The sequence below is a fragment of the Taudactylus pleione genome, unplaced genomic scaffold, assembly GCF_031769625.1.
Source record: "Taudactylus pleione unplaced genomic scaffold, aTauple2 ptg000244l, whole genome shotgun sequence".
Classification (NCBI taxonomy): Eukaryota; Metazoa; Chordata; class Amphibia; order Anura; family Myobatrachidae; genus Taudactylus; species Taudactylus pleione.
Window position 1 is genome coordinate 12,163,782 of NW_028284646.1, and position 18,892 is coordinate 12,182,673.

General features: G+C 45.8%; 1 protein-coding gene across 3 annotated transcripts in view; it reads right to left on the reverse strand.

Annotated features, from left to right (window-relative positions):
* THPO (thrombopoietin) overlaps positions 1-18,466 on the reverse strand; it is a 90,251-nt gene extending 71,785 nt beyond the window's left edge. The window contains exons 1-2 of one of the 3 annotated variants that reach the window (XM_088479766.1): positions 18,173-18,466; positions 15,646-15,766 (exon numbers count right to left, since the gene is read on the reverse strand). In XM_088479766.1, the coding sequence (XP_088335892.1) occupies positions 15,646-15,658 (13 nt within the window). In that variant the 5' untranslated portion in view covers positions 15,659-15,766; positions 18,173-18,466. Of the gene's footprint in view, positions 1-15,645; positions 15,767-16,870; positions 16,924-18,172 lie in introns of those variants that run through there. The other 2 variants (XM_088479767.1, XM_088479768.1) reach the window with 2 other exon arrangements.
* Positions 18,467-18,892: the final 426 nt, after the last annotated feature.

Sequence of the window (18,892 nt, forward strand, 5' to 3'; positions counted from 1 at the left end):
CTGTCCACCAGTAGTTGAAAAACGTCCGGGTGCAGGGACCATTCCCCTGGATGAACGTCCTGGCGACTTAGAAAGTCCGCCTCCCAATTTAGCACTCCCGGGATGAAGACCGCTGATATGGCCGGAAGATTGCGCTCCGCCCAAACCAGGATCCGAGAGACCTCTACGAGAGCCGCCCGACTGCGAGTTCCTCCTTGCCTGTTTATGTAGGCCACGGTGGTAGCATTGTCCGACTGGACCCGCACCGGGTGACCCTGGAGAAACCGCTGTGCCTGCAGGAGAGCATTGAAGACCTCACGGAGTTCCAAGATATTTATTGGAAGCTCCGCTTCTGTCGGTGTCCACCTGCCCTGGAACAAGTGTGGACCCGAAACTGCTCCCCAGCCCCGAAGACTGGCGTCCGTTGTCAACAGGACCCAATTTGGAACCCAGAACGGACGTCCCTTGTTGAGGTGGGTCATCTTTAACCACCACGCAAGGGACAGGCGAACCTCCGGGGTGAGCACAATCGTCTGGAACTTCAGAGACTGAGGCAGCCCGTTCCACTTGGACAGGATCAGGTGCTGCAGAGGTCTAGAGTGAAACTGGGCGTATTCCACCATGTCGAACACCGACACCATGGAGCCCAGTAACCTCATCGCCGAGTGTAAGGACACCCGGCGGCTGTGCAGACAACTGCGCACCCTTGACTGTAAAGCAGAGATCTTGTCCTCCGTCACGAAGATCCTTTGCTGTCCCGAGTCCAATAAGGCTCCAAGATGCAGAATCCTCCGAGACGGGATTAGAGTGGACTTCTGCCAGTTAATTAGCCAGCCGTGCCGTTGCAGCAGTGCAATGGTCAGGTCCAAGTGGTGTAACAGGAGCTCTGGAGATCCTGCCACCAATAACAGGTCGTCCAAGTACGGCAACATGCGGACTCCTTGCAGCCGCAGAGAAGCCGCCATGACCGCCATAGCGTCCTGTATGTCCAATGACACCATGTAGTCCCCAGGTTCCAGCGCCAGAATGATGGACCGTAGGGTCTCCATCCGAAACTTCGGGACCCGCAAAGACTTGTTGAGTGCTTTGAGGTTGAGAATCGGACGATATGACCCATTGGGTTTCTGTACCAAAAATAGATTTGAATAGAAACCCTGGCCCCTCTGGGAGAATGGAACAGGCACTATAACTCCAGCCTGGAGCATAGTGTGCAATACCTTCCGCAGCTCCGTAGCCTTGTTTCGGTCTGATGGTAGACCCGTGGTGAAGAATCGAGCCGGGGGTCTGTGCCGGAAGGAGAGGGCGTACCCGTGAGAGACCACCTCCAGAACCCAAGTGTCTGTCGTAGTGAACGACCAACACCGGGAGAACTGCAGCAGGCGGCCTCCCACCCTGGGATCCCCCAAGGGGAGACCCGGACCGTCAGGCCGCAGGCTTGTCATCTGGCTTGGGGGCCGGACGTCTGGTACTCCATGCCTGTTTCCGGGGCTTGCCCGATTTCTTAGGGCCAGCCTGTCGAGGAAACGACTGTGGTTTGGGCCTGCCCTGGGCCCTAGATGACCGAAAGGACGATGGTCCAGAACCAGAAGGAGCAGCGGCCGACGGGAGACAAGCAGATTTGGCTGCCGCCAGCGTGGCCACAATCTTATCCAGATCCGGACCGAAGAGAACTTCTCCGGTAAACGGCAACGCTTCCAGACCTTTCTTGGATCTGCGTCCGCCTTCCAGGATCGCAGCCACAAGGTGCGACGAGCAGCTACCGCTGCTGAAGAAATTCTAGACACCAGAGTACTAATGTCTAGAGCCGCCTCGTTGATGTAGGTGGCCGAATCACGGAGATTGCCAATCAACTCCGCTTGTTCGGCCGGACAGTCGGATTCAAAAGAAGCCTCTAATGAATCCGCCCAGCGCTCCATCGCTCTGGCAACCCAGCAAATGGCCATAGCCGGCCGTGCTGCCCCCCCTGCAAGGGAATAAGCGGACTTCAGGCAGATTTCTACCTTGCGGTCCGTAGCATCCTTAAGGGAGGACATGGATGGCATCGGCAATGTGGCACTACGGACAAGACGGGTCACGTGAGAATCCACCTGTGGAGGGGATTCACACTTAGCAAAATAATTATCCGCGAACGGATAAGACACCGCCAGGCGTCTCTGCGGCTGGTATCTTTTGCCAGGTTGTTTCCACGCCTCCTCTAAATGGTCCACCAACTGACCCGAAAGAGGAAAGACTGTGGCATCGCCCTTCACATCTTTGAAAAAGGCATACTTAGATTTAGCCGCTGGGGGAACTTCGTCCTCAATCACCAAGGCTGTGCGGACCGCCCGAATAAGTCCAGGAATATATACTTTGGACTTAGCATCAGCGTCCTTAGTATGGAAAGGTTCCTGATCGTAAGGATCCAGAATCTCCCCATCATCAGACGTCCCTTCGTCATCCTCATAAGGAGCGGACAGAGACGCCACCGGCCTTTTATGAGGCCGCATCACAGACTCCCCTTGCAATACATCCGACAAGTGCTGTAAAGAACTCGTCAGGGAGTTAACCCACGCTGGCTCCTGAGAACCCGGGAGCGGGGAAATAGGGAGACTGTGGGGTACCACCAATTGTCGTGGGAACCCCTGCATGGGTGACGACACCACAGACTGCTGGGACAAACCCATCGGAGTAAACGCGGGCTGCGGAGCTAACTGGCCCACTAAAGCTGTTAACGCCTGAGCGAAACAAGCCCAGGGCGGCTCCTGTACCGGTGCTGTAACCGTAATAGGCCGCGCCATGGACAACACTGCCGGCAAAGGCCCTCCGCGCTACCCTCCCCCTCCGCTAACGGTACTTTGCACGTGGTACACTGTAGCCGGAGGGGAAAATCACTTTCAGACATGATGGCACCACGTATGTGACCTCTCTCACCAATTAAGTATTAAATAGGCGAGAGACCACCCTGCAGCACCGCACCGCAAGGGCTTTAGCAGAAAGAACAGGGACAGTAATAAAGCTGACAGTTTAGTGAAGAATAGTTACAGGCAGCGCTAGCACAGTCACATACAATGCAGAGAAATAACAATTCCTGCACTAACAGCGCTGATCACTCAACTACACAGACACAGGGCCTGGTAGGACACAGCGCTGCATACACAGACCTGAGCCACAGCGGAGGAGAGGTATGCGGGGGGACCCAGACCACGATGCTTCCTTCCAGACTTCCAGCAGCGTTCACCATGCGTTGCAGAGAAGATGGCCGCCGAGGAGCAGAGAGAAGCTGGCCTGGGGGAGGAGCGCTGACACAGGACCAGTCAGCACAGTGCAGAGAGGGCTGTGTGCAGCGGGGGAGGCGCCGGCTGTGAGACAGGGAAGGCGCGCTCCCCTGGCATGCATTTAACCCCTGGGACGCCGCAGCGCTACCGCTCTGCTGCGGTCCGCTGTCCCAGGGGGTAGTGGAAGCGCAGGTTGGTCACCTGGCTCCACGCTGCAGCCAGTCCCCAGGGAGCCCCCTGCCTGGGGACTTAGGACCATGTGATCAGCGGGGACCCACCGCGGGACCCCGCTGCTTACCTCTGTCCCCCTTGAATCCGGCCATGGTCCGGAGCATCTGGGGTCACCGCTAGCTGTGACCCCAGACGCCCACCAGCATCCCCGGATCAGTACCGGCGTTCTGGTACCGGCGGGGTGTAGGGAAGACAGCATGGACGTCAGGACTGACTGTCCATGCTGTTCATCCAGATGTGCAGCCACAGCTGCATGAAGAAAAAGCTTCAGGGGCTCTTCTAGCCCCCACTCCAACAGGTGCACCCGACTCCGGCCGGGCACCAAACTAAACTGAGGTGCCTTGGCCTGGGGGCGGGGTATAGGAGGGGGACCTAGTGCATCCTGGGAGGCTGAAAGCTTAACTCTTTGGTGCCCTGCGACTGACGTCACACCTATACCCCAAGGTATCCTGTGGATACCCTATGGACCCTGAAGTAGAAACACTAGACCAAGGGTGGCCAAAACGTCGATTGCTGTCGACTGTGGATGGGAGATCGGCCGTCCGGGAGCAGTCAGCAGCAGCCAATAAGAGTCAGGCAGATCCTTATTGACTACTGCACCCAGGGCCAGCGCAATGCGCTTAGCCGGCGCTGGGCTGGAGAGGCGCCACCACTGCCTACTCCATTTGCCGGGCGTCTGACACCTCCTTCCCTGCAGCAGATGCAGGAGGCTGGAGCTCACTCCTGAGCTCTGCCTTCCGGCTCCCGCAGTGGGCACTGTGGGAGAGACATCAAGAGAAGCAGTAGGACGGCGGCGGGCACATGAGCAGGGATTCTGGTAAGTATAGTGTTGTTTGTGTGTGTTTGTGTGTGTCTGTCTTTATGTGTATGGGGCACTACTACTGGGGGCACTGTGTAAGGGGCACTACTGGGGGCACTGTATAAGGGGCACTACAGGGGGCACTGTATAAGGGGCACAACTGGGGGACACTGTATGAGGGGTACTACTGGGTGCACTGCATAAGAGGCTACTAGGGGCACTGCATAAGAGGCACTACTACAGGGGGCACTGCATAAGGGGCACTACTACTGGGGACATTGCATAAAGGGCACTACTACAGTGGACACGGCATAAGGGGCACAACTGGGGGACACTGTATGAGGGGTACTACTGGGTGCACTGCATAAGAGGCACTACTACAGGGGGCACTGCATAAGGGGCACTACTACTGGGGACATTGCATAAAGGGCACTACTACAGTGGACACGGCATAAGGGGCACTACTGTGGGCATTCTGTATAAGGGGCACTACTGTGTGTCGTCCCTTGCTGCAAGGCCACACCCCCTTTTTGTATGTCACCCCCCCTTTTTCAGGCTCGGTAGATCATAAAAGGTTTTTTAGCTTTAAAAGTAGATCACAGAGTCCAAAAGTCTGGCCACACCTGTACTAGACTAAAGAAGCATTCAGTCAAATCTGGCTATACGTTGCATTATGTGTATCTATTAAAAGAAGATACAGTAGCTGCTGAGGTATTCAAGGTCCAATTACAAGAATTGAGCAAGTGGCTGACAAATTATTTGCATCTTTTTTTCCGAACCCACATATTACACTACACAGGTAGAGGAGTGTTTGCTACGAACCACATATGATATCCCTCACATTAGATTAAATAAATATGCTAGATGGGTGTATATAAAGAAAGGAAAAATACATGCAATTTTATAGACTAAATCAACACATTGGTCGCCTAAGATTAGTTTGCTGAAGAAAAAATCTGCAAATTGGATTTCATTTTTCAAAGGGTTCTCCATAATGTATCATTGCCTATATTTGAATACAGTAGACGCCAGTTAATATGGTACTAATGTAATTACAATATTCCTCCTATTAAGCAATTTGCATCTATAATGGTGCATACACACGGTACGATCAATCAGCGATAATGATATCGCTGACTGATCGTCCTACACTTTCCCGGTGTGCTGGATGATCGTTATCATTCATCCAGCACACCACCAACAACGGGCCAGCGACTCGCGATCAATGATCACTGGTCCCTATGTAACCTGGTCGATATTGACCAGGTTGGCCTGCATGCACGGACGATGGTCAATATCGTTATTGTCCATACATGCCCGCGCATCACTGGTCATTTGAGGGTTGGTAGGCACCGAAAAATTAACGATCTGAATGTTAACGATATGGTCGATATCGTTATCATTCATATGGTGCATTTTTATCGTACCATGTGTACGACTACGCACCATAGGAGTTTATTTTAAACTCCCTCCCACTCCGCATGAGTCCCAGCAATGTTTCCATTGTTACTGTGATATCACTCAGGTGTGGTTGAATTTACTAACAATTAAATGCAGTCAAACGTCTGAAAATTGCAGTTTTCAGAGGTTTGACCGCATTCCCCATATGTATCAAGCTCTGGAAAATGAAACTTTCCAGAGCTTGCACGCAATAGGCATCGCCATCTACTGTATAGATGACATTGCCTAATTGAAGCCTATGTGCTTTTTTTCTAAGCATTCCCGGGAGGGATCCAATAGGATACCTCTCAGGGGCCGCTGAGGCTCGCAAATGCGCAGAAGGACTCCCGGGTCATTAAGCCAGAAGTCCTCACAGCACAAAGGACAGCTCTTATCGCGAAAAATCCCGTCTATAACCTAAGTGAACCTGAATCTAAGAAAAAGCGACAGCGCTGATCCTTAATCCTTGTTTTTATTTTGGTTTATCATTTAGCATTAATTAAAAAAACTTGAAATCATTATGCTAGATCTTGTGCTGGTACAGTCTCACATGTCCTGCAGTGCAAGTTTCACAGACCCTGAATGCCTTACTGTTAAGCTGGGTATGTAATATATGACGGTATGACCTAGCGATGCAATGAGTGATATAACAAAACATTGCATTGCGGTACACAACACCTGATCTGACTTATGACGACGAGATGTATTGTTACATGCTGCATGTAACAACACCACATCGGTCGTGGAATCATCCCATCTGATGCAAAGCACAGCAGATTGGAGGATTCCATGAACGATGGCAGGGAACGAAAGAATGGGCACACTATGGAAAAACAACAGGGAAAAGGGAAAAAGGGGATATCGTCGCACAGACTATTTAAGGAGAATTCTATCGTAAGATAGTAATGACCACTATTCGTATCAATAACTGGAACACATCTGGAATGGGTATACTAAGGCAGTGGTGGTGCTCACTAGAGTCATAATAATAGACAAGAACAAACAGAAAAGGAAAAACTCTGTGTTGTGAGCACTCTTTAGGTATTATACAATAATTAATACGTAACTTTTAATGAGTAACAAAAGAAGTAAAATAAATACCCTACACCAACTACTATAGAAGGTAGTAAAGATTAGTGTAGATTTGACGAAACGATGACTTCCAACAGTTGAAAACATATATCTGCGTAGACAGAATGGTATGCTATAAATTCTAGCAATTCAGCATTAATTACAAGGTAAAGATTTGTTGAATAAACACCTGGCAAAATATTGAGTAGAACAGTGTTCATATCATATAAAAACCAATCACAGTATCATAATGATAATTTCAGTCGGTATTAACAAATTAAAGCATCACATCATATTTCTTAATAGCCTCAAAGGGAAATAGCAGGATAGTCAGGGAACAACAAGATTGCTGATAGTAACTCAACTGGTATACAGTCGGGAAGCCGGCTGCCTTAATACCGGCAGCCGGCTTCCCGACTGTCATATCCCGGTGAGGGATGAAATGCCGGGCGTCTAGATGTAGATGCCCGGCATTTCCCCGACGCCGGGAGACCGGCACCCGGTATCCCGATCGAAGGGATGCCGGGTGCCGCAAGCGGACAGCAGGGGGGGAGGGTTAGGTTTAGGCCACCCGGGGGGGACTTAGGGTTAGGCACCCCCCCGGGAGGGTTAGAGTTAGGCTAGGTGGAGGGAGGGTTAGGCACCCCCCCGGAGGACTTAGGTTTAGGCAGCGGGGAAGGGGGTGGTTAGGGTTAGGCACTTGGGGGGGAGGTTAGGCACCCCTAAGGAGGGTTAGGGGGTTAGGTTAGGTTAGAGAATACTTACCTATCCACGATCGGGATTTCCAGCGCTGTCGGGCTTCCGCTGCCGGGAACTCTGCTGATGTCGGCCAGGCGCTGCCGACAATCGAACCATGCGGCCGGCAGTATTTCATACCGATTCCACTCAACTAACTCCCACTTGGCCCAAGGTCATCTATGAGAAGGTTAGAGAGCTAGTAACAAGCACTATCCCTTAGAATATAAAGAGTGATTGTTACGTTTTTCAGACTATGAGGGGTATTCAATATGAAACATTAACTTCACTGTCGAAGTTAACGTTTCATATCGGAGTTTTTTTCTGCGTTAAGGTATGGTGCGCGCTCCCGCTTATCCCCGTATTCAATATAAAATTAATGAAAACGGGAAACTCCGAAGTTGGATTTGCGTAAAGTTACAAATTTTTCCTTAAAATAATTGTAAGACCCCCCTAAAGTTGTAAAAACATGGGGGAACACTATGGGTACCCCCGTTTTAGCCTTTAATTGAAAGTCGGGGATTTAAATAGCCGCAGCAGGTGTTTTTTTCCCAACATTGAATAAGTGATGCAGAAGAGCACTTAGGTTATTTTTTTCGTTTTTTTAATGGTCCCATCAAATTTGGGGTACATGAAAATGGGTACTAGCATATTTTTAAGTCCCTAAAGTAATTTTTTTTTAATTCTGCATTTGTGCACCTGCCGCTATAATTCTATTCTAGAAAACATCTGCCGCATACTTGCAGAATAGCCCTGAACCTATTTCCCTATTGTTAAACAATTTTTTCCCATTTTTTTTTTCACCCCAATTTTTAAATTAATTTTTTGGGGTGTCCCTATTTTTTTTTTTTTACTTTTTTTGACACAGTTCTTTTTTAAATGTCATTCCCAGGGGTGCAGGCTATTTTTTTAAGCCTGCACCCCTAAACCCCAAATCTGCACTTTTTTTCGACAACTATTCAATGGTGAAAAGATATCCCCGTTTTTTATCAAAGTTTTTTCAAAACTGCGATAAGTCTTTGAAATTGAATACGGTGTAAAAGTAAAACCTGCGATAATAACATCATACCTCCGATATTAACGCAAAAACAATGTTATCGCACCCATATTGAATACCCCTGTAAATCTCAAATTCCTAGATGTCTTACTTACGCATAGAACGTGCAGTGAAAGGACAAATTGTCTGAGCTAGTAACCATTCAGTCAGAGAGATACAATAGTATTAGGCTAGTACTAGACACCTATAGATGACGGTATAGTGAATAGCATATGAGACCACAGTGGTAAAATTGTGTCTCAATAACTAATCTAGAAAAAATAAATATCAGAATAGTAAGGGAACAGAACCGATACTCCCAGTTCTACCACAACTCATTTAGTCCAAAGGCCATTGCTGAGAGGTGTGACATGGGAGGACAGTTATACCCTCTGAAAATCAAGAGTGAGTGATATGTTACTCAGATGTTCCTTTCTGCTTTATGATGTCATACTCTAGGCATAGAACAACTGATGAGAGAAGTACTAATCTGAGATTGTACCTAATCAGTCAGAGAAATACATAAGTACTAGACTAAACTATTTTAGCAATTGAGAAAGTAAAATCCAATTGGCGAGGAGGAGACCACAATAAAAAAATGAGCAAAGCAGAAATAAAATGGATAATGACTCTGGACACATTACAACCGAATGGTCTCAACATAGACCTAGAGATACAAAATATACTATAAAAAACATAATCTGCCACATGATTCCATATAGAATTTAGAGTCGTTAGTTATATTCCGCAATATATACAACATAACCAAAACATCAACCATTCACAATAAGTTCAAGTGAACATGTGCCCATACAGATTAACTAAAGATAATAAAAAGAGAGCCACTAGATAAACAATATAGGAATAGGAGTTTTTGGCATATCTAGTATTCACAATCAACTTTAATTATATACCATTTGATAATAATAAGATCATAATATATGCACTAAACCTAATTAGCAGCTTAGAAGGGTATGATATCTAGAAGATATATCGTGTTGGAGATATGCAAACTGATTGCATCATCAACACCGCACACAGGCAAATATAGAATATAGAAAGTTGTGTATTAATATTATCCCAAAAGGGATAAATATATCAGTCTGTGAGTATATTTAAAAATACTAACCTCATAAATGGATTTGAATGACATATGGTAAGACAGATCATTATTTCAGTTATATATCGAAGTCAGAATATCAGTAATACTAATATATTTTAGCTATTATTCACTAGTATGTAAAACAATATCTATTGTGTTACCCTCACGATTCCATCACAATCACCACACCTCTGGAGAATACAATCAATTACATGGAATGATCAATTAAACAATTAAGGATTTAAAAGAGGCCAAAAGAGATCAAGATGATACACCTTGACAAAGGCTAGACAAAGCCGAAACACGTTGGTGTACTGACACCATTACTAGCAGTAGAAGAGACCCAGCACTGCACTGCAGGATTAAGCATTTAACCCCGGATGGAGGACCAGGACAGCGCGCTGACACGCTGACAAACGAACACTTAAGCCACAGCCTGACCAAGCTGCAGGTGCACGATCAGCACACTGACAGCCAAGCATCATAGCGGGATCGCGGACCACGCGGCAAACGGAGCAGGTCTTACTACAATCACCACCCGAAGGAATACGCCGCACCAGGAGAGACCGACGTCTCAGGAAGCCATAGAGGGAAGTTCCACTCACGGACTTCAGCGGCAGAACTCTAGCGTTGACCATCCGGATCCGTGATGCCAAAGGAGAGAGCGGAGTCTCTGCAGCCCAGGAAGGGTAAGTCACCCACGGGGCAAACAACGGCCGGACCCCGGCGGCTTTACTAACTTTCAAATAAGCCATTATTCCACTGCTTCAGCAACGACCATCCCGGATCCCCATACAGGACAATTCTTTGGTCCAAGTGTATTGGACACCATCGGGACATCATACAGATCCATCCCTCCCCCAATACCCCCATTACCCACACATAGCACTATTGTACCTGTCTATCACATATTCCCACACATTCCCCCATCCCAATGTCAGTCTGTGTTGTATACGTACCGTGATGTTATAAGTGGACGTCCTAGAATTGCTCAGTGCCAGCAGGAGATTTTATAGTATCAAATATATATTCTGCATCAATTAGCTAAAATTCTGATTCAACCAAGTATTTGTTAACAGTTTATTTATATCCTGTATATAGCTTAGAATTGTCATTTTACCTACCTGCCAATAGACACTGTAGGTGTCTGAGAAAACCATTTATATGAACTTTTGATGGTGTTTATACTGATAAATAAACGATTTTAAAGAAACATAAGATCAGCATCTATTCATTTATTTAGACCAATATATTACATACAGGTTGAGCGCTGAGGTATTAATATCAAAATCAAAGATCCACGTGTAAATCGAGGGTGGTTACCTCAAATACCTACAGCTGCCCCCACCGCAATATTATTTGCTCTTATAGCGCTGGTACATACATACATCAAAAATCGGAGATATGTTTTCAACTGTTAGATGTTTGTGTATCCGTAAGGAGTTCTTTTTTAACCAAATGTATGTATTAGTTGTATGTATATGTCTATACATGTTTACTGTAATGGTATAAGTCATCGTTTTGTCAAAACTACACTAATCTTTACTACCTTCTATAGTAGTTGGTGTAGGGTATTTATTTTACTTTTTTTTGTTATTCATTAAAAGTTACGTATTAGTTATTGTATAATACCTAAAGAGTGCTCACGACACAGAGTTTTTCCTTTTCTGTTTGTTCTTGCATACACACTATGGGGCAGATGTACTAAGCTTTGGAAAATATTAAATGGAAAAGTGATAAACTGCCAACCAATCAGCTCCTAACTGTCATTTTTCAAACACAGCCTGTAACATGACAGTTAGGAGCTGAGTGACTGGTAGTTTATCACTTTCCAATTTATCACTTTCCAGAGCTTAGTACATCTCTCCCTATATGACCTGTATGATATATCGTTCCAATCCATGTTGGAATGATACAGTATATCGGACGAAGGATCGTATAGTGTGCACCCAGCTTTACTATACATCACTGTTTGCCCCGGCCCTCACTCAGGGCTGGTGCAAGGTGTCTGGGCACCCTAGGCAACATTTCACCCCGTGCTCTCTCCAATTCGTACTATGCCACATATTAGTGATGCTAATTTATAATATACCACACAGTAGAGCCCCAAAATCATACTGTGCCTCATAACCCTGCCCTAATTCATAATGTTATGTTCCACAATTCACTATCACACATCTGTATCCCCAATTCATAATTATGCCACACATCAATGTCTCCAAAACATAATATGCCATCCATTTTGCCCCAATACATAATATACCACACATTTGTGCCACAATACATAATATGCCACACATTTGTGCCCCCAGTACATATGCCACCCAGCTGTGTAAGAACGTGACTGTAAGCCATGAATTATGCCATACAATGCCCCTAGTACATATACCACACATGTGCCCCAAGTTCTTTATATGCCATATAGCTGTGCCCCAATACATTTTGCCAACTAACCATGCCCCAATATATTTATGCCACACATCTGTGCTCCAATATATGTCAGTACCCATTACACTCCACATACATCCACACTCACCCTGCCATCACTCATTAAGCCCACACACACATACACTAACCCTGTTAGCACTCAATAAAACCACCCCCCACACACAGTAAACCAACATGTCTGGGACTGAAAGAAACATCCTTTTTTTTTGTGGACTCAGTGGCACCCTCCAGTGTCCGGTGACCCTAAGCAGCCACCTAAAGCTGCCTAATGGTAGCATCGGCTCTGCCCTCACTTGGTAAGGCTGATACAGGGTTTTTAAGGCCAACACCCAGTAGGAATCTGGTGTCCGCAGTAGGTTGCAGCAGTGCAGCCTCAGTTCAGTGAGCCACAGGCTCAGTTAATAACCTGCTGCATCCTTTCAATTGCATCTGTGTAGATTTTTCACTAGTGAATAGCCTAATGACCAGCTACTGGAAATGAGTTGACACTTCTCTCTGTGAACCAGCATTCTGTATCCTGAACTTCCTAGCTGCTTTCCTGTGCTTTAACACCTGGCTTTGGGATGACTACCTCTGTGGCTCTTTTACGACTATCTCTTGGGCTCCTGACCCTGGGGTCTAGGACATCTACCGTCTCAGGTTCTTAACCCATGGCTCTCAGATGACTTCCTTTCCAGCTATAGACTCCTGGATATTCCTGTTCTTAATATACTCGGTCCACAAGGCAACCTAATGGTCCAGGTTTTAAAGATATCCATGGTTGAGCACAGATGGTTAAATCAAAAGACTGAGGGCCTGATTCAGAGCTAAACGCTCTGACCAGAGCGCTCGCTCTGAATCAGGGTCGTCCCAGCTAAATTTGGAGCGGCCTCCTGGCCGCTCGCATAGCTGTGGGTGACCACCCACAGCTTATGCGAGCGGCCAAAAAGATGGTCGTGATGGTCAAAGACCATCGCGACCATCGGGCTTGCGACGAGACCCTGTGGTAGGGTCTCGCTTCCGCAAGCCCAGGAGTGATTTTGGCTCTATCGGAGCCAAAATCACTCCCACTGACATCATTACTGATGTCAGTGGGGCCGGACTCAGACGGTAGGCGTTCCCATGGGAACGCCTCCGTCTGGCAGTCACGCCCCCGGCACGCCCACCAAAGGGGGCGTGCTGTCAATCAACATCGACAGCACGCCCCCTTTGGTGCGAGAGACGGAGCGACGGAGAGCCCGTCGCTATCTGGGTCCTGCGCATGCGCACGACGGAGCTCCCTTCGTCGTGCGCATGCGCAGTGGGGCAACATCAACCCGTTTGCGAGCGTCCTTTGCTCGTGAACGGGTCTGAATGACCCCCTGAGGTACTAATTTAGGGCCTGATTCAGAGCCGCTCATAAGCGGGCGCTCGTTCGCTCTGAGCGATGTTCGCACAACTGCGGATTCATATGGGCCGAAATGCGCATGAGCAAACCAGTCATTGCGGTCGGAAATCGAGCGCTCGCAAAACAGCGAGGGACTGCTAATTTGATTGACAGAATGTACCATTTGTGGGTGGTAACAGGGGAAGGTGCTTGAAAACGGGGGAGTGGAGATCCGAACGCAGGCGTGCCAAACGGTCAAAACGGGCGTTTAATGGGAGTGCATAATTAGTAAAGGAGACTCATCGACCACGTCACTTGGTTGTCTTTTAGCATGAACTGCTCGCAGTGATTGCGGCAGGAAAAACCTACCACAAGCACTGCGAGCAGTTCAGATGCCTTTCGATGTACCCGATTAATCAAATAAATACCGGAGATGACGTGTGATGCGAACGGCAAAGGGGCGTCTTTACAAAATAGCGAGCGCATTTTTCGTTCGCTCGCTCAGACATAGAGGCGTCAACAAACTGCAATGAGCGAGCGCATAATTTAAATAGCCGGCCCCTTTTTTTGAACGACCGTCCGCAAATAGCGTCCGGGTCTGAATCAGGCCCTTAGTGTCCCCTGTACCCAAGCATGCTTAAAACCCTGACCGTTAGTGTCCTTGAGGATGGAATTTGGGAACCTCTGCCCTAGGCTCATCCTCTGTTTTTAAAAGTACAGTACAATTTTTCCACTATAAACTGTATTACTTACCATTGGAATCCACCAGACCAGTAACCACTGTACAAATATCATAAACCCGGACTGAAACATAGAGGAATTTATGCTGCAGATTTACTTCTGTCCAGATCTTTCCCAGAGATAAATAATTATTGTCCGCAAGTACGATTAGAGAGGTGAGGATACTGCCTACTCTACCAGAACGGCCCAGAGGCTCCCGAAAATCGGATGGCACTTCAGGCCGCCCGGAAGAGTAGGCAAGTCTTCCGGAGTTGGCTGGCACCTTCCTGCATCCCCCGTGGCCGCCCACTTACTGAGCAAAATTCGGCAGTCAGGAAGGGGGGGCTGATGACGCATTTCGACCCAAATCACGTCATTGTAACCCCGCAACCTTTTTTACAGTGCCTGTAATATCAGCAGGGAGGGGGCCATGATGAAGTGATCGAGCCATCACACCCCTCCCACCTCTAGCAATGCCACGCCCCCCCTGCTGTGATGAGGCAGCCGGAGGGGGCAGCCAAAAAGTTGGTAAGCATGGTATTAGCATGCAAGGCAGCACGGATGGTGTAATGGTTAGCATTGCTGCCTCACAGCACTGAGGTCTTGGGTTCAATTCTCACTACAGCCCTAACTGTGTGGAGTTTGTATATTCTCTCTGTGCTCGCGTGGGTTTCCTCCGGGTTCTCCGGTTCCCTCCCACACTCCAAAAATATACTGGTAGGTTAATTGACTCCTGACAAAAAAATAACCCTAGTGTATATGTGTGTGAGCATGTGGTAGGGAACATAGATGTAAGCTCCACTGGGGCAGGGACTGATGTGAATGGCCAAATATTCTCTGTAAAGCACTGCAGGAATATATGTACACTATATAAATATAAATAACTGGTAATAAATTAAATAAATACATTTGTAAAGCATGTAGTAAATAGTTTGCATTTGCACCCCTTGCAGTGCTATAAAGTTCAGCCCAAGAGAGCAATTTGTATAATATTGAAAAAGCTGAATATTAATTGTCTCATTATTTTCAAATGTAAACAGGTGCTAGGAACACAAATATAAGCTGTACCATATATTTGTACTATCAGGAAAAGCAGGGACTTTTACATACAGTACCTATACCAGCATGTAATAACTCATTTCTGACAAATGTTTGCTCTTATATTCAAATACATCTAAAGTCTGACATTTCATCCTCCACTGAAACACATGAAAAATGTATTTTCTTTTAGGTTTAGGTCTTCTGTGAAATCCATTTTATGGACCCACGTTACATATTTATTGTTATAGAGGTATGTCATTTGCTCTGTTACCTCCTGCATCACTATGATTTTTCAAATATAAGATTGCCTAGTGGCCCTCAAAGAGTAATATCATTTGATAGGCTGGATTAGTTATATTTGAATCTCCGTACTATTCCCATATTCTACAATGGAATATTTCTTAAAGTACAATAGAAAATGATCTTTGTATTTGTAATACTTACGATTTATATCCATCCCCAGCCAAGTTCTATATTGTCTCCATCGTTGTGTTTTTGGAAGCACATATATCCATGTCCCAGTTCCATTTATATAGAAAGGAAGATCTGGTTTAGCAGAAGATATCTGAATGCAGAAAAAAACAACTTTATGTGGAAGATTGAGACATTGAGATGACTTGGTTGAGATGTGATTTCCAGGGAAGAAATGAAGAAAAATATAAGGCTCTTGTGAGCTAGAAATGTGACCACTACAAACACAATGCCAGAGCTGAACAGAACTAAATAAAAGATTCAGGATCCTTGTCTCTAGGAATAAGAAACTGAACTGAGAACACAATCTCGAATCCTTGCCAAGCACCAGCAATGTCCACATCCTGTTGTTCTGAAAGATGTCAGGGCATTGGGCAAAAATGAGAACATGGTCCTGTGTGTGACAGAGAACATATCTCAGAGACATTCCGGCTGTCAAGACACTGGGGGAGGAATGAAAGAAGGAAAAGAGCATTTACTGACTCATTGGTATTCCTTCTATTGTCACAAAATGTTCTTCATGACACAGGTGTATCATGGTCTACCACTAAACCAATTTCACCCTATCTCATTTACCATAGCAGGATTAAGACTCCATAAGGCCCTAGGCAACATACTGGTTTGGGCCCCACCTCCCTCTTCTATTTGTCAAAAATAAAAAAAAACATAAAAATTGGTTATGGTGATCTGGGTCCCCTCAATATCCACTGGTTCCAGGCCAGGGCCTTAGTTTCCCAATAGATGATCCAGCTAAGTGTACAACACACTAACAGATCCATCTGCAATTCTCAACATCCTAGGAGGAGTAAAGTGATTTAATTAGACCGAAACCATAAGAGTAGTATGCTATGCCGCACTACCAGCCCCTATTATTACCAGTTATTTATATAGCGCACACCTATACATACATAGCAGGGCCAGATTAAGGCTTGTGGGGGCCCTGGGGCAACTAAGTTGTGGGGGCCCCCACCAAGCCACATGGAGCCTACCCCCCTCCCCGCCACACATTAAACATGCACACACACATATAATATAAATGTAGCAAACATAGTTTAGTTATATATTTTATATAACTTACACACTAACACACACATATACAGTATACACACACAAACTCATACACACTAACACATATACATACACAGTATACATACACTAGCACATATATACACATTAACATATACATACAAACACATACACAGTATACACACGCTAAAGCTGGCCACACATCTAAAGATTATCTGTCCAACCAGCCAACTAGTTGATTGGTTGGAATGAAAATCTGGTAAGGGATGAAAGCAAATGACAATCAGCAATTTGCTCCCACACAGTGGAAAATGGACCAAAACTGTTGTTTGAACAAATTGTTTAGATCCAACATTTAAAAAACTTGGCTGAACGACCATTTTCATCTGTTTTCTGGCATTTAGGAGCAAATTGCTGATCATCAGTTACTCCCATCCATTACCAGATTTTCATTCCAACCAATCAACTAGTTGGATGCAAGTTGGTCTAGTGTGTGGCCAGCTTAACACATACTGTATATACAATAACACATACACATATACTGTATACACACACACATAGTATACACACACAAACACATACTGTATATATACAATAACACACATATATACACAAACACATACACAGTATACACACATACCGGTACACATACTGTATATACAATAACAAATACACACACATATATACACACTTAGTATACAAACACATACTGTATATACAATAACACACACATACATATATATACACACATAAAGTTTAAACACATACATAAAAGTCTAACGTTTTATTTAGACCCAATCACTGAAGCACACATTCATCACTCCTGTGCAGTATCCTGTGTTATAAATAAATAAATAAATATAAAACAGGCAGCATGCTGCCTACCGAAAGAAAATATTGAGAGTCATCTGTAACAAAAAACGTTAAAGATTAGGTTTCAAGAGGAAATTATTTTTGAATTAATATTTGGCATATTTGCCAGAATAACATCTTGGATAACGAGTTTCTGACATATCTATACTTGAGCATACATCTGGCATCAATGTACCCTATGCTGTGATGTGGAGTGTTCCCAGTAAGTCCTCTATGGCTTAGAATCTTAACCTTATTCTAGCCATACATCCTCTTACTGTCTATAAAGGCATGTTTGAATGTTTTCTTGTTACATTGAAAAGGAAACATCACGGCAAAATTGTGGCTTGGAGATCTGTCGATATCATTCATATATATCAGCATTTATATATGTCAGGATTCTGCAATCTTGTTTGCTAGTTTCAGGAACCTTAGGGCTGGCCTCCATTTCATGAGAGTGGATGAAGCTGGTTCTAGGGGACTCCCCTCATGCAGACCTGCTACTACTGTGTGGAGGTGAAGGAATGTTGAGCAGAGGTGAGTAGGAGACCTGGAGCTAAATGTCTAAACAGGCTAAGGTGGGTATCCTGGTAGGCTGAAATGGTTAGCTGATGGCAGGTACCCTAGCAGACTGAGGCAGACAGCTGTAGGCAGGTAATGCCTTTGCAGACTGAAGTGGACTGCTGAAGACAGATAACACATTTGCAGACTGAAGCAGACAACTTGAGACAGACACTGGAACAGCGGCAAACTGTGCCAGGGGCCAGGGAGGCAGTCTCTGGATATAGATGCTGTTGTTAGTGAGCAAGTCCAGGTTTGAATAGGGCGCCTTAAACGCAGAAAGGCTGAGCGGCCACGTGATTGGTTGGAGACTGTCAGATGATACACACCACGCAATGCAGACACTGGAACCGCCATGAGGGGGACACTGACTCAGAAATGGCAGAGCAGCCAACCCTTATAGAGATGCCAATTTAGCCAGGATGGACCCGGATGGCACTCAGGAGACAACGCTGAATATGGGAACTACTGTAAGTCCTCGATGTGTGACAATATACATGGCTGTTACTGCCCGAAAATTATGACAATATTACTTTTTATAATTCTCTATGTTTATACTATATAATCGTTGTCTATAGGGATAGTATTGGTGACTTGGCATAGAGATCATTCTACTTCAATATTCTGTTGTTGTCTGTACGGTTTATGCATGGAGTTCCTTGGAATTCCACAAAAGAAAACTCATGTAGAAATGTATTATGGGGAAGTGCAGATTGGTTAATTCTGCACTTACACCCACTTGCATCTGTAGAGGTAGAATCAATGACCAACTAATAGGTAG